General features: G+C 44.1%; 1 protein-coding gene across 2 annotated transcripts in view; it reads left to right on the top strand.

The window, feature by feature from the left end:
- Nucleotides 1–1,014: 1,014 nt before the first annotated feature.
- arfgef1 (ADP-ribosylation factor guanine nucleotide-exchange factor 1 (brefeldin A-inhibited)) overlaps nt 1,015–27,456 on the top strand; it is a 54,032-nt gene continuing 27,590 nt past the window's right edge. The window contains exons 1-8 of one of the 2 annotated variants that reach the window (XM_071923982.2): nt 1,015–1,327; nt 17,492–17,522; nt 20,159–20,315; nt 20,647–20,793; nt 22,166–22,345; nt 22,865–22,918; nt 25,209–25,578; nt 26,471–26,593. In XM_071923982.2, the coding sequence (XP_071780083.1) occupies nt 1,204–1,327; nt 17,492–17,522; nt 20,159–20,315; nt 20,647–20,793; nt 22,166–22,345; nt 22,865–22,918; nt 25,209–25,578; nt 26,471–26,593 (1,186 nt within the window). In that variant the 5' untranslated portion in view covers nt 1,015–1,203. The remainder of the gene's footprint in view (nt 1,328–17,491; nt 17,523–20,158; nt 20,316–20,646; nt 20,794–22,165; nt 22,346–22,864; nt 22,919–25,208; nt 25,579–26,470; nt 26,594–27,456) is intronic. The other variant, XM_078291276.1, reaches the window with a different exon arrangement.

Here is a 27,456-nt window from a genome sequence, read left to right as displayed (position 1 = left end):
ATGATTACACACTCACGCAGAATGACAGGGGCATAATCATAGCAAAATTTATTTTTTTTTCACCTACAAAATCAGATGTACAAATATGTCATACAGTATTACAGCAAATTACAGGGAACATTTCAAGCATTTGTCATTAAAGTGTCGTGGGCAGTGGAAACATTTTGAAAAATAACACCTGCTCTTTCTGAGTTTATATGTAAAGCAGAGCAAACTTTGCCATTCACACACACACTCAGACGAAATGTTCCCACACATAGGCTACAGTACAAATACAATATTTGCATTCACTTACACATACACAAATACTACTAGTGTTTCACATATTTACACACCTATTATATTATAGATATATAATATATATATTATAGAGTTTCATATATTTATGTGTGAGTATTTAGTAGTATTTGTGTATGCACAAGTGTACACATTCAGTACAATACAGTACAGTAGAGTGTGAGGATTTAGTATTATTTGCGTATGTGTAAGTGTATACGAGTATTTATTTGTACTGTATGTTTGTGAACATTTTGTGAGTGTGTGTGTGTGTGTGTGTGTGTGTGTGAACAGCAACGTTTGAATTAAGTCCTATATGGCCTTTCATATTGCTCTGCTTTACATAAAACATGTGAGCCATGGTACAGAAACAGCAGGTGTTATTTGTTTTCAAAAGGTTCCCACTGGACACTAATCACATGTAAATAGCCTATATATAGCTATATACTGTATGTAGATATATATATATGAGATAGAGATAATATATTGACACAGGCCTATATATTGAATTCAGCATGTGAAAACCACTGCACACATGGAAGCTGAGATGCTTGGTTCTATAAGTCATGACACATGCAAGTATTTTACATACTATGTGTGTTACAAGCATGACAACATCTCTCTCTCTCTCTTGTCTCTCTCCTCTCTGTGTCTCTCTTTCCCTTTCTCTCTCTCTCTCTCTCGCTCTCCCTCCCTGCTGCCTCACTGCGGCCGTTCTCAACGTACGTGACGTCGTTTCCTCTTTCCAACATGGCGCAGGAGGCAGGTCGCTAATGGAAATCTGAGGGATTTACCCCACCTTCTGTGTTTATTTATGTTTGTCTGTTAGGGGCACTGCGGCTGACATTTACAAAGGAATACATCTATATTTGAGACGGTTGCAGCCCCTCGGGACCAGGCACACCTCGCCCCAAATTCCGGTGCGACATGTTTGAGGGCAAAAAGACGAAAAACATGTTCCTTACCCGAGCTTTGGAAAAGATCCTGGCCGACAAGGAGGTGAAAAAGGCTCACCACTCTCAATTGCGCAAAGCCTGCGAGGTGGCATTGGGTAAGTTATGTTGTTAACGTGATATTTTCGCTGTCTTGGATCCATTGATTTGGATACGTCATGCACCCCTTCACTTATTAACCGGTTATGTTTCTCCTGCTATAATGTCGCAGTGTTTGACAACATATTTTCGTGTTGGCGTTATTGTTTTACGTTAAACATCTGCAAAATCTACGTATTTAATCTACGTGGCACAGACTCCATGGAAATGATCCTGTGTAAAACACGGAAATGGTGCAAAAGGGGTGGGTGGTTTGCAACGAGCCTGTACCGTTGCTGCGAAACTATTAACAGCGATTTGAGAAAGGCCAGACAGAAAAGAAAGTTGCTACAGGCTATATGTCCCTTGAACGACCGGCTAACAGACTACAACACCTTATACACTCGTACAGCGTAAACTGTATTTATTTATTCAGTATGATTTTATGTAGTTAAACCCATAAATCGCATAAAAGGTGCGATGTTTGCGTCGCTTCCTGGTAGGTACAGGCTCCGGAGACGTAGCCATGCCCTGTCAGTACAGCAGGGAGTGTTGGAGACATATTGTACTACATCTTGTGTTTATTGTTTTTTTACCGCTCTAATCTCTGAATACTCTCCTCCCGACCTAGTGTCTCACTCGTCTCCTCTCCCCTTATATTAACCCTGTCTGAGAAGCTGGACCTAAAGGTAACAGCTGTCAGTAGCACCTATATTTGCTTGGTAGACGAGTGTCAAGTGCTCCAGAGTGAAAACAGATAAGACTTCCGGTCACGGCTTTCAAAATAAAACCGGTTTAACCAACGTGGTTGCAACGCTTGGTTTTTTTGTGTACTAAAGAGTACCAAGGTGTAAATAAATAATATATGTAAGGAGGGAGAATCTGTTTTAAATCAAAATGCGCGTATGTTTTTTCCCCCGAAATTTGTATTGTTCACCGCAATACCTAGCCTACCTCCCTCCTGTGACATATTTTACGCTTTTATTTTGAAGGCAAAATCGCTTAACTTATGGTCTATATGGCTATTTCTACTGTTGTTGATGCAGCTATTTGGTAGCAGGTGTATTTTCCGAAACTCGTCTTTCCTAGGATCGTCTGCGTTGACGACGCGAGGCACAGCTGGAGTGTCCATTAATAATAAATGGCGAAACTGTTAAACAATTAAAACAAGATCTGAAATCCACGTAAATGTCGGAGCAGTTACCTTCTGAAGGCCAAGTCAATTTCATGCTGCCAGACTTTTTGCTCTGTGGCTTGGAACAAGCTGGGTTTTGTTCTGCAATGGGAGTAATTTGACACTACCAGAGAAACAATGAGTCCGTCTTGTACTGCAGCCAAAGAGCCTACCTATCCCAACAGTTGCTGCCTATAACAGCACTTCCAGGCTTGCGAGTTGGTGTAAAAGCCCAAGGCCTTTAGGCTATTTATACGTTGGTCCCGTTTGTCTAGTCTTGCTCTGATGTCTTGTACAACCAAACCACCCACACAAATAATGTATTCCATTCCCCCCACTGTCAGTAGAGCAGAAGAAAACTTGTGCTGAGTGAAGAGGTTAGCCGAGGACAGGCTTTGAAGGAGTGAAGCTCTTTCTTGGGCTTGATTAAAAAGCAGGATTAGTCAGTGTCTGACTGGTATAGTGGGAGTTCTCAGGTCAGGAGGAGACAATACAATGCTTCCTTATTTTAGCACCAGTGGTAAAACCCTAGCCAAAGTCATGTAAAAACATAATAACATAACCATAAGAGTACACAAAGTCACCATACCTAACTGTCTATGCTGATTTTTAACTTATGAATGTCATTTCAGTGGAGCTCAGCCACACACACTGAAACTCTCTGCAATGAAAGTAACAACAGTACAGTAGCACTGCATATCAAAACAACTGGGTGACCTAGTATACTGAACGACTTACATAATCCCCTGTAGCTCTTGGGGCTCTGAGACATCTCGGAGAAAGTGTCTGTGCCACAGTCTCCTGTCTGCCGTCACTGAGAGTCCTCCTGTTATATCAGCCCTCCACCATTACTGCAACGCACGCACCGGCACTCACTGGTTAAAGCCGGTTATTGTTTCAGAGTTGCCATGCGCGACGCCGGACGGCATTTCAAGTTTGCTGTTTATTCATTCCTGTTTGGACATGTTTAATTTCCAAATTCAAAGTCCTATTTATTTTGTGTGTAGACTATGAGATGTTTTTTGTTCCGGGCTACTTGGTATCACTGCAGTGTTTCTTTTGTTTTTTTTTGTGTGTAGAAATGAGTTAAAGATGTCCGACTGAGCTGCCTTAACCAGAGACAGTCTGCCATTCTCACTTCCAACTTGACCTTTCTCTTTGATTATTAAAATGTCACTCAGCAGCTTCCAAAGAATATAGGCTAGTGTCAATTTATCACATTCCCCTAAAAAAAAAAAAAGCAGTGGGAGATGTAACTGTAGCAAGGGGCCCCCATTATCTTTGGATCACGCAGTAGGCTTCTGTCACTGCTTTGAAAGGAGCTGTCTGATAGCAAGAAAGAAGAGAAGGTAAGACTGACAGTTCACTCTGAATATCAAAGGCCTTCTTCGGGCTGGAGCTGCCCACCAACTCTTAGAAACGGGCTTTGGTTCATCGTTGTCATGCGATGCTCGCTGCATATGAGACAGGCTAGTGGATGGACTCACTGTTTTAATACCTGCTACTGATTTGGAAAGTTTATGTGGCTTTGCTGCAGGTGAAGAAGGATCATACACAAGCTAAAACAGGTAACATTGTACAAACCACAACACTAAGTTGCTTGTTTTCAGGCTTGTAGTCACTTTAGGAGACGGCTCAGTCGAAGCCCGCTGAGCACATTGCTCATTATCTCTACCCTCAGGGTGTGTGATCTATGGGTCAGATACAGAGGTCGCAGCAACCTGAAATCCTGTTGCTGCTGGATTCTTGATGCCTCCCTCCCATTTCACAGTTTCCTGCGATACACATTCAGCTCACATGCCGGAGGCAGCTACTGGAGAGAGAGCACCACTGTGTCTGAAGCGTTTAGTATGCTCACTATTTTATTGCCTATGGTTTTTCTTTTGTTATTGATTACACTGAAGATAAGCTGTCTTTAGTTAATAACTGTAGCTGTAGCTGAGGGTGATTGGCCAAATATGTTGTTGTGTGGTCAGCGTCGAGGACGGATACAGCACTAATGTGACTCTCTGGATTCAATGCCATGTACAATAGGCTATGCTGTGAGAGAGACAGCTGCTATTGTTTCCATACACTGGTCACAAAAGCCCAAACACATCAATATGATGAGCTATGTATCAAGATGCCTCAGGAAATAGCTGGAACCTGGTGTTTTGGATTGGCTTTATTTCACTACAGAAGCATGTTTACGTTCTGTTGGCCTCGGCTAAGTTGCTCCTATTCTAACTGTTCCTTGTTTATGAAGTCATTACTTACTGTGTACGACAGCCAAAATAATTATGCTTCTTAATTTCTGTTCAGTGCACCATATTCATTAAGCATTTCAGCCCTCTAAATGATGTCATTCAGTCCTGCCAGCCCATCCCGCACTGCAATACACAGCATGCAGCATTTCCAGTCTTGGTTGGCCCGCTGGTCGATCCACTCAGATGCTCTGGTGGAATAAAAGCACCCTGGTTCTAGTGGGAAAGAGCAAAAAATATCTGTGACATTTATTAACGGGTTGAGATTGCAGATAAAAAGGGGTCAAATTATGCACAGCCAGACATTTATGGTCAGTTGTATGTTAAATACAAGGCAGCTTCAAATATTTGTAAGACATGTCAACTAACTTGTGAATTGTACTGTATGTCAGAAGGTTTTTTTTTTGAGGCAGTTATTTTCTTTGTATGGTGTGGTAGGTCGTTTGCTAGCAAGCATCGCCAGTTTGAGTGCCTTTGGTGTGCTTTTAATGCTCTGAGGGGGAGACATTCATTAAATTTTAATGTTTCACAACATGGGATGGTTATGAGAAAATAAATTACACTAAACCAGGGATCTATCAAATATATGGACATGGTCCACTGAGTCTTGGCATATATGACCAAAATTTGCTATTTAGTTTACATGGTTTGCGTGAGCTGAAAGCAACACAGGATTTTGTTAGTCATTTTTTATTTGTTTTCTTTGATTCACTTAGTTCTCATCCACCAGATGTGTAGGCCCACTCCTCACTGTCAATATCATTTCATCAATAACGTTATCCTTGATGGTATTCTTTTCATTTCATGGCTGTTGTATTTGTTAGAAAAAATGCTGGCGATTTCATTGTGGTTTAATTTTTCATTGCCTCTCTTGTCTTAAGGGAGGTATTTTACGTAACTTCTGTAGATTTGGTTAAACCCATCTTCAAAATTACTAACAATACTGAGACAGAAAGATATCCGTGTGTTCCATTACTTTTATTCAAGCCTTCTGAAGAACAATTTTCTCGCAGTTAACATATATTATTCATGTGCAGAGAGCTCTCACAGATCCCTGTGTCTGTGAAGCAAGCTTTCAAGACAGGTAGATTTTAATAACGTGCAAGGTTAAGACATTTTTGCCCCTCATATGTGGGATGTTTTACTTCACTGTAAAATTGAATTTAGACCAAAGACCAACCATGTTGTTTGGCAAAGGCTGCATTTGTGGCATAGCGGCGGCAAAAACATTTTGGCAGCCAAGGTCAAACGACTTGAATAAAAGCTGTACACACACAGACAAAATCAACAAGACTTTGACTAGCTGTTCGTTTGCACCAAACTCAGCATTGCCTGCATGGATTACCTTATATGTGGGATTGGCAAACCTGCCAGGGATGCCAGTCTTGGAGAGTGGGACAAATGTACTTCTGGTCATTAAGCACACTGAACACATGCTCCTCCATGATAAGCTGCGCCATAGCCAGCACATGCTCTCCCATGATAAGCACTAGGCTATAAATGATCCAGTTTGTTAATTAAGGTTTTTACCATGACTCCCGACGGACCCACACACACCATCACAGGCTTCTCCAAATATTAAACGCAGGAGTGGAGGGGCTGCTGTTGGGCCATGCCTAGGTTATGTGTACTGTTCCTGAATAATAAAAGCTTTTCCTGATTTGTGGACCTGACTCGTATTTCCGACATTCCTCACATACTACGAAATTTATCAACCCAGAAGTTGAAACCGGGCGTTTTCAGTCTGATTTCCATGCGGCTGAGGCACACTGGGGAACCTGCTGATGGAATTGGCAGGCATTACTGAGGATGAGAAAGTGTAAATGAGGGAGGAGACGGCAGCCGTCAGCTACATTTTTATGTCACCTTTATTTGTCAGGGTTCTGGAAATGTTCACCGCAGTAGATGAGTTATCCCAAGGCTGTGCTGCTGTTCCTCCCATAAATGGAATCAGATATTTTGTGTTTGTGTGTGTGTGTGTGTGTGTGTGTGTGTGTGTGTGCAAACCTGTGACAACTCAAAGTCTTAAAGGTATAAAAGACATGGCCAATACATGCTTCCACAGCAGAGCTACACACAGATGCGCATATAAACTCTGTCAGACGCACAGACTTGCTTTGTAGCATTATCCTCCTATCTAGTCTGTTGTCACGGAGGCTGACGGAATAAGGCCATTTTACCTGGATTTGGCATTGGCTGTTGTTGTTTTAAGATATAGTGAAATGTGGTGAGATAAATGGGCCCACATGCAAGTCTGCTGTAATGTTGCCCCAGAGGAGAGGGAGAAGTGAGAAGGGGTGAGGCCCTGTGACCGGTCTTGACTCTCCCCTGCAGACTCACTGCAGACACTTAAGCTCCCTGTAACCCCAAAGGTTGACTGGTGTCCAGATAACGAGCAGTGGAGCAGTTGGCATCTGAGGGCCAGAGCCAGCTCTCAAGCATAAATAATCTTTTTATATCTATAAGGAGCAGGTTTGGAATTTCGAAGGAAAAGAAGGTCTTTTTTTTTTTTTACCCCCCACTTTTTAATTTATTTTGTTACACTGATACCTCCATACATAATACATGATTTCTCTGCACTGATGCCTCCTTCAGTCCCGGGACAGGTGATAAATTAATTATACCACAAACAGATGAGGCAAATGAAGAAGAGAGCCCCTCCTTTCTGTCTGTGTCTCTCTCCCTCTCTCCGTCTTTCTTTCTCCTTGTGGTGCGTTATTTATTTATTTATCTGTATTCTCTATCTAGTATTTATCCACCATCTGTATTCAGCTGAGGAAATCTGGTACCCAGCTAACAATATATCACCATTGCGAAGGGAGATGGAGGGGGGGGTGCAGTCAGAGAGAGAGGGAGCCTGTGAGTAAGGAGGCAATATCATTGGAGAGAAAAAATTGGGAGTTTAATAGAGAAGTGAAGAAGTGATGTGGTGAAAGTTTCACATAGAGCACTCAGAGCGAGGGAGCTGCTCCTGCACTGTGGGCTTGCTATTGAGCCTGCTGAGAAATAAAAGGAGGGCAGGTTTGATGAGAGAGGGCACTTTGGCTGAATGAGCTGAGGAGGATGCAGTTCACAGTGCACATATTTTTCTTCCACTGCCTCGCTATTAATCTCCGGTTTGTGCAGCACGGCCCTGCGCAATAATACACCCATTTGGGAAGGGAGAAAGTGCAATTCGTTGCATTAGAGCAGAAAAGTACCAAATCATGTATCTGCCGCAGAATTATTAAAGATGGATTCCTTTCAATAACAAAAGCCAACAGCTGAGTAATCAAGGCCCTGTGGAGGCCGAGTGCTTCGTGACTGTTTGGCCAGAAAATGAGAGCCTTTGATTCGGCCATGGGAGTAAGGCTAGTGATTAGACAGGCTTATGCAAGTGTGGGTGAGGGGGCTGGTTGGACACACACGCACGCACGCACAAACGCATACATGGGCGCACACACACGATTAGGTAGCCCAGACAACCTCTGGCAGTATTTCCTTCCTCCCCTCCAAATGTAATTACTGCTGTGCAACCTTTCCTTTCAGCCCGGACAATAGAAATGTCAGGGGTCTGATTTTTCTCAGGCTCTCCGTGGCGGGAGCAGCTGCCCCGTGTTTATCAGTGTTTGTTAGGAGGTGGAGGTGGACACCTACACACAGATTCAGCCCCAGATTAGCCAATCCCTTTCAATCATGCCTTTGAAAGCTACTGTGTGGTCTTTATTATTATGCTTGCGGACATTATCCTCTCACAAACGATTATCATAAGGCAACAAAGTGCTGTTGCTTGACTAATGAATACACCAGAGATGTAATAAGTGTTCACCTTCGCCTGGAGAATGGGCACCGCATCTTGCACTGTCATGAAGCACGTTTTATGGTTCAGCGTTATATAATCTCTCGTATCTGTGCAGGTCCTGAGACTCCTTTTCTCTCATCTAAATTCCATCAGCCGCCTCACTTTCTCCCACCTTCTCCCTCACCACAACTCTCCCTACCTGCTTGAGCCTCCTGTACTGTCAGCGGTCTCGATCTATAGAGAAGCAGGCAGAGTGTGTGTTAGTGAGGTGCAGGCGGGCAGGCGGTGGATTGGTTTTTAGAGCTGAACGCTGCGTTCAGAGGGGTTAGTGCCAACCGTGGGATCCATGCCAGATGCAGATGGGCTGGAAGCTCTTTGAAATGGAAATGGCACTGCGGGAGGCGGGATGCCCTCTCTCTGTCTCCAGCACCACGCTCAGGTGATGGAGACTGAGTCAGAGGCTGACCCCTGACCCTCCCTCCGTGTGTGTGTGTGTGTGTGTGCGTGTGTGTGTAGAGATTGGTGAAAGTCTGCATTTTTATCGTACTGCAGATCTTTGACCCAGCTACAGGGCAGGAAGTTATTAGGATGCATTGAAATCTTTCCTATCATCTTTCCTTCCTTCCCACCTTCCTCCCTGCCTTCCTTCCTTCCTTCTTTCCTCCCTTCCTTTCTTCCTTTCCTTCCCTCGTACAGAATCTGTGGGGCAAAAAGCCTCACACAAAAAAGATAAAAAATGTCTCACTCAAGTGTTAAAATCAAAGCGGGCATACCATTCCTCTCTACTAGCCTCGTATTACAGGCATGCACACACACACACAAACCATAGAGCCAGCCTGAGACAGGTTTAGAGTTGATTTGTTTTGGAAGCCAGCCTCGTCCTTGTCCTGCTCTATCCCCGCTTTCTCGCTCTCCTCTCTTGTTTCTCTCCTCACTGTGTGTCTCAGCCAGCCGTCTCCTCCCAGCTAGCTGTTTTCTTGCTGCTGGTCTGGTGACGCGTCTCCAGAGAGCCGTCTGTTTATCTCTCTCCCTCCCGCCAGTGGAGCAGCAGTGTGCAGGCACCGCTGTGTCTTAATTGATGAAATGTTAAAGCCCTTATGAGAATTTGTCTGTGTGCGCGCGCATACTGTACGTACTGCGAATGCAAAGTGCACCCTAGTGCGTATTTCTTGGTGTGTGTGTAGTGTACCTGTGCATGTTTGATTGTGCGTGATTGTGTGTGTGTGAGCATCTTGCTGGTAGAATGTCTACTTATTGAATTAGTAGTGTTGATCCAACAGCTTTAGTCAGCAAGAATGTTTGTCCAGGTGCGCGCAGCCTCCCAGGCCTGTCATAGCTGTGGCTCTGCCTGCTGCCTACTGCCTTTACAGGCTGCATCCCCTTTCCACACTGTTGCAGTCTAAATGATGATCCCATTAACTTCAGAGGAGAGAATTCAATAGCTGGATAGGGGCAATCTGAAGGAGAGCTCTTAGGAAAGCTTTGGAGCATGGAAGAGTTTCATTCAACAGAGAAATCTCAAGTTTTCCTACAGTTCATGTACTGTATAATATGGGGTGTATAATGCCAAGCCTAATATTTAGACTGGACAAACAAGGGCTAGAATAGACACCTCAGGGAATGTTAAAACACTGAAACAGAGTATTTTCTGCATCAGAAAGAGGCTTAGGTGGTGCCTAAGCACAGCCAGTCTGGCTTTGTCATCACAGCAAACTTAACACCCATACCCCTTCCATTCCAATATTATGCTTTTATAGCCAGTTTTTGGCATAGACTAACATAACACTGTCCTAGCTGAAGCATTCTTAAGCTTAAATCCAATTTTATTCATTTTTCCATGGCTAAGAGGACCAGAACAGGCACATAAGTTTGTCACTATTAATTCATCACTTCATTTGTTCCTATCAGGGATAAATAACTGGCTGGGATCTCTTACTTTGATTCCATGAAGGATGATTGCAGTTGCCTTCAGTTTCAAGTGTTCCTTATGTTGACAGGATTAGCCCAGGATAAGCCCAATTTGTTGTTATGAATAGCCTACATTTTTAGTTTCAGATGTCATAATGCTGTGATAAATCAGACATGTACAATGTTTTTTCTCAAAATGTTTTTTTTTTAATTCTTTTTTACTTATTTGGGAAACAACAAATGCATAGGCTACAGCATAGGCTACAATAAATAAACATTCCTCAGCTGCGTAACTAGAACATACAGTAAAACAAATTACTCAGGTGTGGGGTACATGGAGCAGTGTCAAGTGAATTTCCTCAGTATCATTACGATGAACAGAGCCAATTCTTGAGCCGATTTAAATTCAATTTTCAAACTTTTCCTTAGGCGGCTCAAAATTTCGTTTAGGCAGCCTGCCCAGGATTCTACAATGCAGGAAAAACCCTGTGTTCTGCACAGTGCTGATCATGGGCCGCTCACAACACACATACATTATACATGCATAAACACACATGACACTAACAAAAACACACACGCGGTGAGGAGACGGGACCTGTGATTCCAGTGTCGATGGTCTGGCTGGCTGTTGTGCATTTGGCAGACATTCCCAGCAGGGTGCCGTACCGCTGCTGGCTGTGAGGAATGCCTTGTCACGCCATTCAGGCAGGCAGACACACGGAAAGAGAGTCTAGTTAGCCTGTAAGCGGCTCTTGTCAGCAGTGGGGGATCGGGAGCAGGTTGTTTTGTCATGCTGCCCAAAGAGGCGATTGGACTTTGATGTGATGCATTACGAAAGCTGGCTAACTTTCTGTTTGTGTCCAGCTTTGTAGGCAATGATACTATGGTATGTGTTAGAAGGTGTGGTAGTATGTTCTAGAATGTGACATCATGTGTTGTAGCGAGCTTCACCCACTAGCACATAAGTCTCAGCCTCTCTTTAATCTTTATCTGCATGCGCTTTTTTCAGCAACACCCGGTTTCATGTTCATCCAGTCACACAAACTCGCATGTGGGAGCTGCCTGGTACGGCCTTCAACTTTTGGCAGCTGAGCAGCTGCACCGGAGCGATTGGATGTTAACTGCCTTTATCCAGAGATTCTGGTAGTAGCTGTTGGAGGAGGGGAGAGCATTACTCATTCACTCACTCTGCTCACATTTTCCCCCAGACATTTCAGGGATTCGGACTCATGACCCTCCAGTTACTTCTTCTCTAACCTTTGGCTCATGCTTCCCAATTGCCTGCCTTGCCGATTCATGCAGCTTATCTATTGTAGCTGCACATTTGCATCCTAAGAGACTTGACAAGGCTATTGTGTAGCTGGTATCTAAGCCCTGATCAGCTTTTACTGTAGCTCAGTACGAGTTTGATTGTAGGGATCGCTGATAAGTCCCTTTGAACAAGTATTATATAAAGCAGTGCAACTGTGTCTACTCCTTGTCAAGTTCGGCGATTGCATGTGATGTAGCTGTCCTTGAGTCTACAAGTGAGCTGTGTTTATCCCAGCATCAGGGTTATAAGCTGTCATCTGAGGCTGTGAGGGTGTTGTGCCATTCTCTCTCTCAGAATAACAGCTCTCCCTCCCGCAGGATCTCACTAGCATTGTGCAAGGTACAGTGCGCTCACAGGCGCGTGCTTGGACGAACACACACACGTACACACACAGGCTACATTGCAGTACTAAACACAGACATACTATCCGTGCTCATGTTTGTTCCACAGCAGAGCGGTGTGGTGGCTATGCTCTATTATGCTGACAGAGGTGGCATTTGGTTGTTGTTGTTCTGCGTGAAGTGATTCCAGGGGCGAGGTGGTGAAGCCTTTTGCCCGATGTCGTCACCGTGTCATGCATTTTTCACAGAAGGCCTTGTCGTGTTGGTGTCAGATATCCCACTCTGCCGTACTGAAGGGCCTCGGCTATTCTGTGTTTGCTTTAACAAATCTGCCACTGTGCTTTTTCAGAATGGAATGATAAGCTAAGCAGTATTCAACACTACTGGTGCTGGCTGTCTCAGTCCAGTAAGGCACTTCTTCTATGACATATAGGCATTTTTTTTAAAGTAATGGAGAATGGCAATGTTGCCTTTACTAGGCATGGATATATACAAATGGCACAAATTGTATGTAGACAAAATATTGGGCTTTAAGGAGGATATGCATGAAGAAATTATGTTGGTTGTAATTGTTGGCAAAATTGACTCAACATGTTGCCTGTGTGTCATGATATCTAGACAGTAGCCAAGGCTGCAAGGCTGAATGCCCTCTGAATTTCAGGAAGCACTCTGTTTTGAAAATGAAGAGGACAAAGGGCGTTGTATAGGTGAACAGTATCATTTGCCAGAGGGGAAGTACCTGACTGGGGCGTGTGCGTCTTCACGTGCATGCATTCATGCATGTCTCTCTTTCTTTGTGCTTTGTACTCTTGCTAGCTCTCAGGAATCTCCCTCTCCTCCATCTTGCCGTATCCAGGCAGGGAGACTGCAGTCACTCCAGAGGCGAGTGGAGAAATGATTAGCCAGCTTTCGACTGACCTTCTCCCCAGCTTAGAGACAGCTTTAGGGGGGCTTTGAATAGATGACAACCCCTGGGTATATGGCACTCTGTACAAACTGAAATGAGAGTAAAAGGCTGACACTTAAGTATCTGGACTGAGTTTGGTCATGACTGGAGGGGTTAGATGGCCTTTGGACACTGCTGTTCAATCACTGTACTAGCAAGGCAGCGATCAGAAATGGCCATACACAATAATGAACCAGAGATATGGCAAATTTCCAATTTTTCAAATGTTGGTCTGACCCACATGTCTCTTGATGATGAGAGAAAAGTGTCTCCAAGGGGGAATTTGGTGTGCCAACTTTAATGCTCATTTAATATCTTGCTGTCACTGACTGTAGGGATCTGGGTCAAAGTCAGGGTGAGGAAAATGGCCGCCCCTGTAAGATGCAAGTCAGGTTTTAGTAGGCTGCTCTCATACATTATGGAGCACACAAAGGCTGGCTTTGTGTTGGGGTCGGGGCTGGGCTATAGCTCTCTGGAGAGCAGTATGGCCCCCTCTAATGTATCTGGTCAACAGTGGGTTTCTATGTATGGTTCCCCCCAGTTCCCCCATCGGGTTTTGGTCAATGCTGGATCGTCCTCTCTTTCAGTTTGCGTTTGAATGTTGTTGATCAGGGAGCATCCTCAGGGCCTGTAGGCACGGTTGCAATGATGCTGATGGCACTGCACAAAAATATCAAGCATTGGCTTTAACTCTGCCAGTGGTGTGAGATAATTTCACTAGTTTGCAATACAAATCAATTTGTTTTGAAAATTTCCATCAATCAAGTCATTTTCTTGATACAAGTGGAATGAGTGGACTTATTCTGCTTTGTGTCAAGATATTGATGTGTTTCTAGAAAATTGAGAGTGAATGCATTTGAAAGATGTGGAATTATCTCACCTCATTGGTAGAATTTTTCACTTGTTTTAATAATAAAATACATTTTTAAGACTGGATCTGATAAATACCTTGTCAAGATGGGCATGTTTGCAGTGAATTTGCCAACCATGTGAAGGAGTCTGTTACAGGGCAGACCTAGCTACATTTCACTAGTTGCTATTGTGTAGAAGAAAAATATGAGCTTTTTCTCACTTGTTTTTTCACTGCGGCTCCTACGCAGGCCCCTGGTCCTTTTCATATGAACTCATTAGATTGAAGAGTGGTGGTGGGCCACTCGGTTACATAGACATCACTGTTGTCTTGTGTGACAACAGTGTGGAGGGGGCTAAACCATTCCACTCAGCTCCCGCTGTTGTTGTTTCCTCTTTGATTATACCAGGGCCCCGGGACAGAGCAGGGCACAGAACACAGTGTCTTCAAGGTCAGCAGTGTTTAGTATGACTAGTGCAGCGCAAGAGCCGAGGTAGAGAGAGAGAGAGAGGGAGAGAGAGAGAGAGAGAGAGAGCGATCTTGGGTAAATAAGTGACACAAGGATGCCGGCTAATTGTGGCCTATGGCTGAAGGAATTCAGAACTCATATTTAACAAAATAAAAAAGCAAATCACTAACCAGGATACCACAGAACATCAGGGACACATTAGAGCAGTTTGGAGATGTGCAAACAAGCTGTAGGCTGCATCACAACTTGGCACTCATCAACTTTGGTTTCATCCATGCACTCATTATAGTGTCTTATCTAAATCGCCCACCAAATGGCATTTGTGAATATTTGAAATATTCACAATTTCCCTCTCCCCATTACAAGTCATCAGGAGCTCCTGTGCCGATGAAATCTTTGTGCAGCAGTTTTTGGTTTATTTTGGTGTCCTTGATCAGTCTGTGACTGTGCTTCAAAGAGATACGGCAGACATTTGTGCTCTCACTCCCTGTATCCCACACGGCAAATACAGATTGCATTCAGTTTTCCTCTTTTGATTTACTGGGTTCATTCATTGCAGTATTTGAGAGACAAAAATTATGTCATGGTTGAGTTGGTGAAAATGAGATGTAAATTAATAATGAATTGTTCAGGTTTGTGTGCATATGTGTGTGTCTCTCAGTCCCACTCGGTTGTGTGTGCCTGCTTCCTGGCATACGCGTGTATAACCGATAACAAATTCTGTGTGTGTGTGTGTCTGTGTGTGTGTCTGTGTGTGTGTTTGTTTTGAAACCAATAGCTGGCAGATCAGTTGTTATTCCAAGGCTTTAATTTGCGGCGCCAGTCTCTCCAATCCCAGGAGTATCTGCCACTAATATGTCTGTTCTTTCTCATCACCACCACCACCACCGTTGCCATGGTTTCACTGTTCAATTCCTGCAGTGACAATTCCTCATCAACACCACTGACACACCAAGCTAATTATCTGATGGTTACTTAGGCTACATAGTCGATATGACAATCCCTATCCCACCAATCAAACCATGTGTTTGTGTGCGTGCCGGCCTGGCTGCCTGTCATCTTGTGTGAGGATGGGTATTTGAATAAAGCTGATAACCATGTGCTTCAGAAATCAGTTGACATCACACTAATATTAAAAGCAGGATAGCCTGAGGTCAGCGCGTCTGTGTAATTCCGCTCACACCCTGGAAAGGAAACCTCCGGAGCCTTGCGTAGCAGTAACTTTTATATTATAGACTAAAGAGCAGTAGACTTAATGTCTGAATTTATTTTAGATGGAGCGCTGGCTCAGCTGCTCAGAGACGCAGATTAATCTGAGCAGAGAGAGAGAGAGAGAGAGAGAGAGAGAGAGAGAGACGTATACCACTACAGTGTCTACTGTGGCGTACACTGTGATATTGCACTGGTACTCTCTTGGGTCCAGCCCTCTGATGTTGGGCTTTGTCTAGCACCGGCTAAAGCACAAGGGTTGTTGGGAAAGATAAAGGATGGGACTGTACTGATGTGTGTCTTTCTTGCTCTCTCTCTCTCTCTCTCTCTCTCTCCCCCCCTCTGTTCTTACCCTTCTTATCCTTGTTCTTGTTAATTTCTAGTCTGAGGGTTTGAATTCAGTCGCATAGTCATTTAATCCCCCCACCTAGGCGAAGTATGACTCTTTAGCGCATTCATGGCTTTCTGAAACATGGCCATCAGTACCATGTGTTGTAGCTACACACACACACACACACACACGCTGCAGCAGGGAACTGAGAGATGGACGAGGCTTGGATCAAGGGGCCACAGTCCCATTCAATCAGGCGCGCGGTAATAACATGAAAAGCTGACAGGATAAAATGTCCTTGGATCTCGCGTCACATCCCGGTCTGCAGGGACGCAGGAGGGTTTCACACAGGTCCTCTAGGCCATGTGTGCTGCTGTGTCGGTCTGCATGTACATTGTGTATATGTACTATATGTTGGCATCAGACAGTTCCAAATCGAAAACGCCACTTGGCTTACCAATGTCTGTGATGAAAACGCTTCTTTCGCTCATGTTTCCCCCCCCCCCGTGTCCCTCTTGGATCGTACAGTAAAACATGGTCTTGAAACCAGCCCTAATTGAATTCCATGGAGTGTTAAGTACTAAGTATTCTCGCCAAGTAGATTTCTTTGAAAGGAGCGTTGGCCTTCCAGCAGTGAAATAATTGAGATGTCATTGCATTACTGGGGCTTTTCCTAACCATCATAGGCTAGTGCAGTTCTGTGAGGACTTTGCCGATTGCCTCTGTGTTTTAAAAACACTTCCTCAATGCAGCCTCCCTTTTAATGTGGAGTATCAATTGGCCCCTCTCTCTCTCACTCTCTCTCTCTTTCTATCTCTGTCTCTGTCTAAGCCCCCCCCCCCCCCCCCCTCTCTGTCTCTCTATCTTTATCTCTCTCTCTTCTGCTCTTCTGTGCCAGTGCTCAGCGAGTTCATACAACTGCTTTCATGCCTGGGGATCTGTGAAATAAACACAAATGTTAGGCTGGCTCACGGACACTGTGCAGAGTGAATGATGATGACATTTGTGGGACTGAGCTGAAAGTGAGGCAACACACTGACCAGGCTCCTTTTTCCTGGGGGGGTGGGGGGGGGGGGACGTTACCATGATGGCCCCAAGAGATTCATGCAAAAAAAACACACTGCACACTTCCTCTGCTTGAATTGCTTTTAATGCTCACACAAATGTGGCTGGGAATGCACTCTGTTCTTATTCATTTAGTACAGAACATGCAAGACAGACACACGCATGTGCATGTCTGTGTGCACGTATGTTCACATATACACAGCACATGTACTTAACGTGCCGGCACAGTATGTAGCGTAACCCTTTCAGAGTGAAGCTGGTTGCCACATACACAACTTCAGGCCTTTGCTAGCTGTCTCCTAAGAGGCGCTAAAAACACATCATCGGATCTGATGTGCATAAACACTTCAGACATTGTGCATTCAGCAGGAACAGAGAGAAGCCTCCAAAACCCAGCCTTCATAAATAAGTTGAATCTTCTGTGCCGCCAGGGCCTGATATGTGCTCTATTCCCCATGGTGTCATTAGCTGAGTAAAATACTGCAGAATTTACATTCCCCATGGCTGATATTTGACTGATTTAACATCTCTTCCCTCTCTTTCTTTCTATTTCAGAGGAAATCAAAGAGGAATCTGAAAAATTAAGGTAAGCAATTGATTAATTACTTAAGGCAATAATGGATAGACGGTCATTTAAAGGATTCTGTCTCTTGTCTCTGCCTGTTCAGGCACTGTAAAATTCAAGGAATGGCAAGCCTCTCTTTCTCTTGCATTCACTAAAGGGGATTAGAATGTGTGTGTGTGTGTGTGTGTGTGTGCGTGCGTGCATCCGTGCGTCCGTGTGTGCTTGTCTGCGTTTGTGTGCAGCCTCTAGTGTGTTTTTGTTTGCCTCTCTCTGGCTGCCCTGCTCCCCAACAGCTCCTTGCCTTCTCATTAATGGCTTTCTTCACGAACCCCTGCCTAATGCTGAACTTGTTTTTGAAAGTGTGTGTGTGGTGTATGGGCTGCCAAGTAATGTGGGCTTTGGAATGAAATGTAGCATGAGTGCCACCTCTTCTCTCTCCCCATCTCCTCTCCCTCCTGCCGTCTCCTTTTTTTTTTTTTTCCATAACCCACAGTGTTTCCTCTCTCACACACTCCCCCCCCCCCCTTCACTCCCCATTAATTCTCTTCCTCTCTCCATCTCAGCCTTTCCATTCATTCCAAATTAACAGGACTAGTAACCAACTTTGTCCAAACAAGACCCCTGGGGTTAGGGTTTCTGGATCACGTAGATTTAGTAGCTATTTGCACCCAAATACTCTGCCTCCTTTGGGTTCATCTCTGGGCTTGGGTTGTGGGTTGTTGTAATTTGGTACCCTAACTCTGGTGCTTTCAGAATCTCACCTATCCATATTTTAGGTTCTATAGATGCGAGATACAGTAGTATCGCAGTGATACACAGGATTACAAATATTGCCTTTTTGTAGGGCTGGATGATATACAGTATTGTATAATATCGATATTGTGATATGAGACTAGATATCGTCTGGGATTTTGGATAGCGTAATATTGTGAAATAACTTAAGTGTTACTTCTTCCTGGTCTTAAAGGCTGCGTTACAGTAAACGGATAAAATTTTCTGAACTTATTAGCCTGGCTGAGTAAAATGAACAATCATTGGCTTTACCGGCTCATCATATCCAACACATTACTGATTACTAATGATCATTATTAATTGTCAAAATTTTCTCATGTGTAAATACCTTACAAATACTCTATTCGGCTATTCGGTCTAAAATATTGTGATATTTGATTTTGTCAGTATCGCCCAGCCCTACTTTTTTATGATCCTGCCATCCTATTTACATTTTTTCTCTTTTCTGGCTAATGCTGTAGCACAGGTCACTGCACCAGTTTGAACAAGGGCATTTTTTAAATCTCATACTCAATGGCCATAAACATCAGGTTTTCCTTCCCAGGCAAAATGTCATGCTGCTAGCAACAAACCTAGCGCCCACGTTAGCTCTGAGGAGTCACAGCCATCTCCCTAACTGCCCGTCTAAAAACCCAGTTAATGTCCACATTATGAATATAAGCAGGCTCAGTCTGAGGTCGGGCTGATTATAAGGGAGGGAGCGGGCCGGCCGACATTAAGCAGGCAGCCCAGGAATAAGCCGGAGGAGAACGGCACCCTGCAGACACACAGCACAATAGCAGAGACGGAGACCGGGTCAGGCCGTACAAGTCAACTCACGGAGTGGACGCTCTTTGCTGAGTCACTGCTCTGCTTTGATGTCGTCGTCCAAAAGGGTCTGAAAATTGGAAATGTGAAAAAGGCTGTTGGACAGATTCCAACCTGCCATGTTTTTCTACTTTTCTCTGTTTATATATCCTGTAGCCTGATCTCTTGTTCTCTCTCTCCCTCTCCCCATCTTCAAATTATTCAATGCTTTTTTCCTGTTTTGTTCGTAGATAGCTCTCTTTATAATATATCTCCCTCCCTTCCTTTGCTATATGCTTCATGCCCAGTGTCTCTTTTCTTCTCTCTCTCTCTCTCTCTGCTTGTGCCCTGCTACACACTGCGAGGTCATCCCTCTAAAGGAGCTGAAGTCATCCTTTTTCACTGCCAAGACATAAACAAAGCGACCCCTCCCTCTCTTGCTCCCTCTCGCGCTCTCCTTCCTCTCCCTCCCTCTGTCCCTCCCTTCTCCAGCAAGTGCAGTGTGGGTGTGGTAGGGGTGCTGGGGAATGCTTTATGTAAATGCCTCCAGTGGTTGAAAATTCAGAAATACAGTTTCATCGTTTGATTTGCGGTATAGTAACTAGTCCGTGGCCAGGAGATGCTTTGTCAGCATAAACACATGGCCTAGTCAGAGCTTGAATAACAAACACCCTGGGATTACTTCCCCTCCTAAGGAGATCAAGTGAAAACTTTGGAGCGCTCAGGCACTGTATTAAATTCAGTGTAATAAAGAATTTGTTTCTCTGCATTTTCTCCTGAGAGACACACGCTACATGCAGGACCAGCCATTTTTCAGCGCCTTAGCAGGTAGATGGTTTAGTGTCTTGTTGGAAATGTGGATGAGTAGAGGTTGTTCTGTAAAGTGAAACACGGTACGCCAGCAGCACACCCTTTTTCATGCACCGTTAGTCATGCCTGGATGTCAAGGGGAGTGTCAGAGTGTCAGGCTGATTGCTGGGTCCTGCTGCTTTCCTAGTGACTCCAGTTGACAGACTGGGCTGTGTGATCGCTGTGTTTATCACACGCTCTCTCCCTTTCTCTGTATTCTTCCTCCCTAGTCCACCCACTGGAGACGGCAAATCGGGTTCCAGCACTTTACCGCCAATCAAATCAAAGACCAACTTCATTGAAGCCGACAAGTACTTCTTGCCGTTTGAGTTGGCATGTCAGTCCAAATGTCCCCGCATCGTCATCACCTCGCTCGACTGTTTACAGGTCAGTGGCGGGCCAAGCCGGGATGCAAACCCCGAATGTGTGCATGAGTGTTTGTATATGGCAGTGTATGCTGTGTTCTTCATTTGCAATATCCAGTAACTTCACAAACAGTAACTTATGCCAACCTTGGCCAAGTCATGTTGTGCAGTCAACTAAAAAGTTCTGTTCAAATACGACCACATAAGTGTGACTGAATTAAAATCAGTTCAGCTCACGGTGGGTGGAAATTGTCATCACTTAACAACGCTAGCTGCCCATATTATCATGTTAGGCCTCACTGCACAATTTCTCTTTGTACACGCGTGTGTGTACGTGTGTGTGCGACTTGTAGAAGCTGATAGCGTATGGCCACCTGACGGGCAGCGCCCCGGACAACACGGCCCCGGGCAAGAAGCTCATCGACAGGATCATCGAGACCATCTGCGCCTGTTTCCAGGGACCGCAGACCGACGAGGGCGTGCAGCTACAGATCATCAAGGTGCGCTGTTGTCCTCCTCTTCTGCCACATCACACGTTTGCTGAATACTTAGCTCTGATTGGCCAGTTAACGCAGTCTGAGGTCTGTTTCTGAATTTCTGAATGTTATTGTTATTGCGGTCTGTTATTTCTGATGAACAGATCACTGGTTCACATCTAATCATATCACTCTGCAGTCAAGAAGTCTGGTCAATTTTGTTGATTTCTAAATAAATTAACTTATGACACCTTGTGACAAAAAACGTTACTCCTTGGTTACTGCTGACAGTCCTGCTGGACTGTTGTTTGGTGGAAGCTTCTAAATGACTTTAGCTTGTAATACAATCATTTTAAATCAATATTTCATTTCAAAAGATTCATGTCTTGTGTAAGTAGTCATGTAATACGCAGGATAATGTACAGGGAGCCAGTCATTACTGCAAAATAAGCCCCGGCAGGCTGATTCAAGACGCCAGCGCTAAGAAGCCATCTTGTCCATATTCCACACCCAAGTGAAGAGTGTAAAATAGCAGGATTAAGAATCTTTCATGATAGCACTGTAATATAGCCTATACTGATGTGTTTTTATCCAACATCTAATTATATCTGTCCATCTTGTCACCTGTCATCCTGTACAGGAGATTGTCTCTTGCTGAGTAACAGTCAGTGTGTCTGGTTGTCCAGCAGCACTCCAGACCCCACCATCAGGCTTTGGGTTTAATCTGATTGGGCTTGGCTCAGTGTGGCTGTTCTGCACCACAGACCAGTCTGTCACGACACTGACTCACTGAAAGGAATATTGAAGAAAAGGAAGGGTTTAATGTTCAATGTCAAGATTTTTTGCTCAGCAGAAAAAATGAAAATAACCACTTTTTTATATAACAAAAATCTATAAAATAAACAACTTAAAATCTTTAAATGTATGATTTTACAACAGTAAAATTCCAGTGTATGTTGTATTCATGGATGAGATAAAAGCTTTTCTGTAAATGTAACCAGCAGTAAAATGAAAAAAAAAAACATAATCCAGAGGGGAAATTCTGGAGGCTGGTAAATCTCTCCATTCATCCGTCTTGCCAATCCATTAATGGGAGCTGATGAGGCGTTGTCAGCTAGCTGCTTTGCCAACACAGAGGTTTGGTGCTGCCAGCTCTAGTTTAGTATAGCTCTAGTAATAGAAATACCAGAAACTGAATAGAACAGAAACACCGGGAACTGGCCCAATTGGGGCACTCGGCGACCTTTTTGTCAAAACCTACAAGTGGTCCAATAAAATCAAATATTTTCCTGTATGAGAAACGGTATCAGTGACCAAGGTTGATGCCCTGTATCATTTCAGTGCTCCACCTCCTTCCCTCCCTCCTTTCACTCCCTTTATTGACTTTCTCCTCCAGGCCCTGTTGACGGCGGTGACTTCCCAGCACATAGAGATCCACGAGGGCACCGTCCTGCAGGCGGTCCGGACGTGCTACAACATCTACCTGGCCAGCAAGAACCTCATCAACCAGACCACAGCCAAGGCCACGCTCACACAGATGCTCAACGTCATCTTCGCCCGCATGGAGAACCAGGCAGTATGTCCGCCCCCTCACTGAGACCCTTCACTTAGAACGCAGAGTACACACACACACACACACACACACACACACACACACAAGTGAGAGAAAGGGCAGCTCCTCTCTTGAGCCACTGTTTCACAAAATGATGACCCTGACAAAAGCGAGATAAAGCCAGTGTAGCTGTCTGTAGGATCAGACAAACGATACAATTTTTGACTCAAAAATCTATTGGGTTGCAGTTACAAAAATGCTACAACAAATGATCAACATGAGTAACTGTTTTGACATGGAGTCAGATTGATTTGTAATATAATGCAGGACAATGCTGTGGAAAAGTTTTCCGCTAGATGATTTACTCAAACCTATTCCTGAAAGGGTATTTAAAGTATAATGTTTGCTTTGTGTCCAGAGGTACATTTTAGGTGCTGCCTTAAAAAAAAAAAAGCTTGCTCTAATGTCATCTTTTTCTTTTTGATTGACACTTTTCCCCCCTCACCTGCCTCCCTCCCTTCCTTTTGCCCCTCGGACACATAGCTTACAAATCACAAGCTATCTTGGTCTCTGGCCTCCAGAAAGCGTGACCGCCAGGTAAAGCGTGCAGGACTGCCGTAACTTGCCTGATCTGAACTCTAAACTCTTCTCTGTGTGTCTGTGTTTGCGCATTAGGCTTTAATTCATCCATTCATCCACTCATCTGTTTCTTCCTTTGGCTCCAGCTCTGGAGCAGATATGCCGTGTAGTTTCACCATGCTTGCTGTGGCTTTTGTTGACTTGCCTACAAATCATCTCGCTCTCCTGCACAAATTTACATTTTAGTTTGCATTCACTCGTGGGTGTGGCAAGTGTTTTACTGCAGGTCAGCTGTGCCTCTCTCAGTTTTGACGGCTTTCTGTTTTTGTTTTGTTTATTCCAAGGCCTAATATACTTCTTTTAGAAGAGTGAGAGACTGGCATTGAATGAGTCAGACAGAGACGGAGAAATGTAGAAAGAAGCAGTCAGTGATAGAGACAGAGAGACAAAGCAGACTTTGAGGCAGAGAGGGGGACAGACCTATTGTTGTTGTGTTGTCAGTGCCTGCGTAGCGTTAGGCTGCTGCACAGGGAGATCCACTTTCTATGTTTGTGTGTAGATGTATCCTCCTGACTGCAGCTCAGCATGGTATGATCACACACACACACAGCCTTTCTCTCTCTCTCGCTCTCACACAGACTCAGCCTTCGGTATCCGACCGAGGTGGCATTTAAATAATGAGCTTAGTCTGTTTGCGCTGCCTCGCCTGTCCCCTCAAGTCTAGGTGCGTTTGTCTAGGCCTGTTAGTGTTGCCGGCATTCAATACTAATTTTTTAATTTAGAATGCTGCGTCATTGAATTTAGTTGTTTACATTTAAATCCTAATGTGAAGATAGCAGCGGGCTCATTAAATTAGAAAGAGGAATAGCTTCGGATGGCACCGTGGTTTTTAAAACAAGATATAATGGATTTAATAAAAGGAGTTTGTGTGTAAAGCAGATGCGAGTGAAAAGACATTCTGTGGAGAAATGCCATGAAATAGATAATGTAATTGTGAATTGTGGCCAGAAAGGCTCTTCGCAGAGCCACTGGGAAAGGGAGATGAAACAGACGACCTCCACTGAAGCATAATCACATTGATCATCAGTCTCCCTGCACTTGGCAGATTTGTAATATTAGATACAGTTATTAATTTAGCAGCTAATCTGCTGTAGAGTGAAGGATTACCATCTATCACCATTGTTTTGTAAATGTGTCACACTGTTTATATTTCCATCTGTGACCCACGTCTCTTCAGTTGAACCGTGCTTTTTCTCCTTGAGCCACTCAAGTCTGTTACTTTGTTTTTTAACATTTTTCCTGACAAATCTCCAAATGCACTTGGATTGAAAATGCACCGTGGGCTGCTGTTAATTTAGCTTGGCTGAAAGAAGTATGAACTTCCACTGCTTGCAATTGTTTGCTCTCTTTTTTGGAACTTTTGTAATGGTGTTCGCTTTGAAATAGTGAACTGTGTAACTGTGCATATTGGAGGTACTGTTTCCCTCTGTGATCAGCAGATCAACAGTAGAAACTAAAGCAGTGGTTTTCAAATGGTTTTACTTGGGATCCAAATTTTACCTTGTCCATGAAGTTGCAACCCAATATATGGAATAACACAATGTTCCCCTATCTTCATTTCTTAGTCCACAACCCTGTGTAAATGTTTTGCGACCTACTTTTGGGTCATGAGCTACCAAGCTAAGGAATAGCAACGCTGTCCAGCACTCCACATTTGAAGCAGTGGTAACACATGCCAACCATGACACATCAGCCAGGACATGCAGTATGAGCCATTTTCCACCAGAAATACCTTCTGCCCCCAATGTACTGAAATAGACCAGTTCACATAAGCCAGCATGAATCGATTCCACACAGTTTGTTTCATTGCTGTTTCAGTAGCATGTCCTACTTCACAGTGCTAGTGCTCATTCATAAACAATCCATAAGCAACACACACATCCATCCTGACACACTCCCGATGTTAAAAGAGCCCGGTGGAGCCTTGTTGTCTTGGAACTGCTGTGTGCTCATGGAAAACTGCGGTCCCAAAGCCTCCCGTTGCTTCCTGCTTTGACATCTGGAGGTGTTGTGGCTCTGCTTTGGGCTACATGCGCCCTCAGGGAAAGTAGACAGGTTGTTCAAGCTTGTAATTGGTTTTATGAGTTTGTTTGCATAGTGTTAACCTGCCTTTCTGTCTGTGTGTGTATGCCTACGTGTGCCTGTCGTCTATGTATGTATTTGCCGGTGTGTGTTTGTCTGTGCGTGTGTGTTTTTTTGTTTTTTGTTGTTGTATGTGTGTATGTCTGTCATCCCCACCCCTCCACAGCTGCAGGAAGCTAAGCAGCTGGAGAGGGAGCGACACCGGCAGCACTCCCCGGTCACCCAGCACACCGAGCCCGACTCGCCCCAGCTGCAGACCCACATCCACCCGCCGGCCAAGGGTCCGACCCAGGAGGCCAACGGGCCCACCACCCCCACAACGCCCGTCGCCACGCCCACAGCTACCATTCCATCCACCCCGTCCACCCCCTCGACGCCGGCCCCCGAGGGCAGCGACAGGTCTGCGTCCGGGGAACAGGAGGACCAGGGGCAGCAGGGTCCCGTCTACGAGAGCCCGGACCCAGAGAACGGCTCTGAATTCTGCATCGCAGAGAACGAACAGACGGAGGCAGACCAAGCCACCACAGCAGCACAGAGTAAGACCGCTTCCAGTGGGGTTTTTTTTGTGGAGGATATTGAACATTTTTATACTACACCACACACATATACTGTATATTAAAGTCACAATGAAATGAAAAATGACTTCTTCACCTTGTTAGCTAATTGTCCATTTATATCAAAATCCTGTTTCTTTTAATTCCTGGAAAACAACATATCTTTAGTTATGTTTAGTTATATCTTAGTTACTTTATGGCGTACAGGTAGGCGTAAATAAAAATTCCAACCAATAATACCATCACAGATTTTTAAACTATCCTGTCCCTCCGCCCCTCCTATCAAATAAATCTACCTTTCTGTCCCTAACGGATATCCCATTGGTTTACATTTTTGAATGATCCCTCCCCATGTTTTGTCCTGCTCCAACATCCTGTTTCAACCAGAAAAATGTCTAATTATGGAAGCAAAATGCTCTCAAAATGCTGTTTTTTTCTGACATACACAGCAATGTTAATACTCATGTATTGTAAACTGTACTGTCTATCTATTGAGCTTACTGTGCATGCTGATAGATGTCCTGAGTTACAGTGAGTGGCCTGAACACATACTAAGAAAGCCTGGTTCTTGACATGATTGGGCAATTCCATGCTAGGCAAACCAAGCAGTGAGAGTTTTATTTTTGCAAAACTCATGCTACCACATCCAACACTATAACGGCTCATTCACTGAGAGAATTGGTATAGAACATGAAAAGCGGATAGGGGTGAGAGAGGATGAAAAATAGTCTGCTAATGACTTTTTATAAGCTTATGCACGCTGGCCCAGAAAGCACTATGCACTTAGTAGAGCAGATTTGTCCACTGCAACATGCACCTTTTAGTCATGGTAGGTAAGTGTGTGTGTGCCCTCAAAGTGTGTGTTGTTGTCCAGATGCAGCGGCCCAGCAGCATCAGGAGGCAGGGGAGGAGGAAGAGGAGGCCCCAAACTATGAGGAGAAAGCCCAGGAAATCGTCCAGAGTATTTTACAAGAGGTTGTCAATACTGTTGCTGGAGGTGAGCTTCATTCTATATGCTGTAAAAATCTACATTTATTTAAATGAAGCGTAGCTGCAGGGAACTGCCTCTGTCCATGTCTGAACGCACTGTATATTTGGGTTCTATCTCGTGTTTTATACCTCTGCAGTACCTAAGGGAGTAGCACTGTATTATTCATCACACAGTGGGAAATTATTTAAACATTGAAGCACCTCAAGTGAGACAATACACAGAAGAAAAAAACAGTCACAACATTGCTCACATAGACGGATCAAACTGTAATTGAGTTCAGTAGCTTCTGGAAACATACGGTAAATAAATAACAGCCTATGCTGCTGGGAAGTCACATTAAAACACTGGGTCGGGTCAAGTTCCCTGAAGTTCCCTTAGATGCTGAAAAAAGGAAGTCAAAGCACTCTTCTTTTGTGTGCAAAAGTAAAAAAAAAAAAAAAAAAAAGCTTTTATTTTTCTACGACTCCCCAATAATAAAGGCTTTGTTAACTTTTGCACATAAAAGAAGAGTGCCTTGGCTTCTTTTTTTCGAATATTCTTTTACCCTTGAGCACCTTTTTTTCCGAACAGACCTTAATGGTTTGGAGAAGCATAAAGCAAGAACGCACTCTGGTGTCCCCTCTTAACCTGAAAGCTCCTTTAGATGCTGTTGGACATGTTGCTGGACCAGTGTGCCGTTGTCTTTTTCTCTCTTTGTATGTGAGAGAACGTCAAACTCCATGCCAAAATCTGGCAGTTTGATGTTGCCTTGCTTATCACCAAACATACATACCTGGGAGAGCGTGATTTAAAGGTTAAATGTGTAATATTTCTGCATTACTGAAGCATAATATGACTAGTAAATATCAGCAGAGGTTCCCAAATGGTAG

Source organism: Centroberyx gerrardi, chromosome 22, assembly GCF_048128805.1.
Source record: "Centroberyx gerrardi isolate f3 chromosome 22, fCenGer3.hap1.cur.20231027, whole genome shotgun sequence".
Lineage (NCBI taxonomy): Eukaryota > Metazoa > Chordata > Actinopteri > Beryciformes > Berycidae > Centroberyx > Centroberyx gerrardi.
The sequence above is the reverse complement of the archived record's forward strand: the minus strand, read 5'-3'. Positions and strand labels throughout refer to the sequence as shown.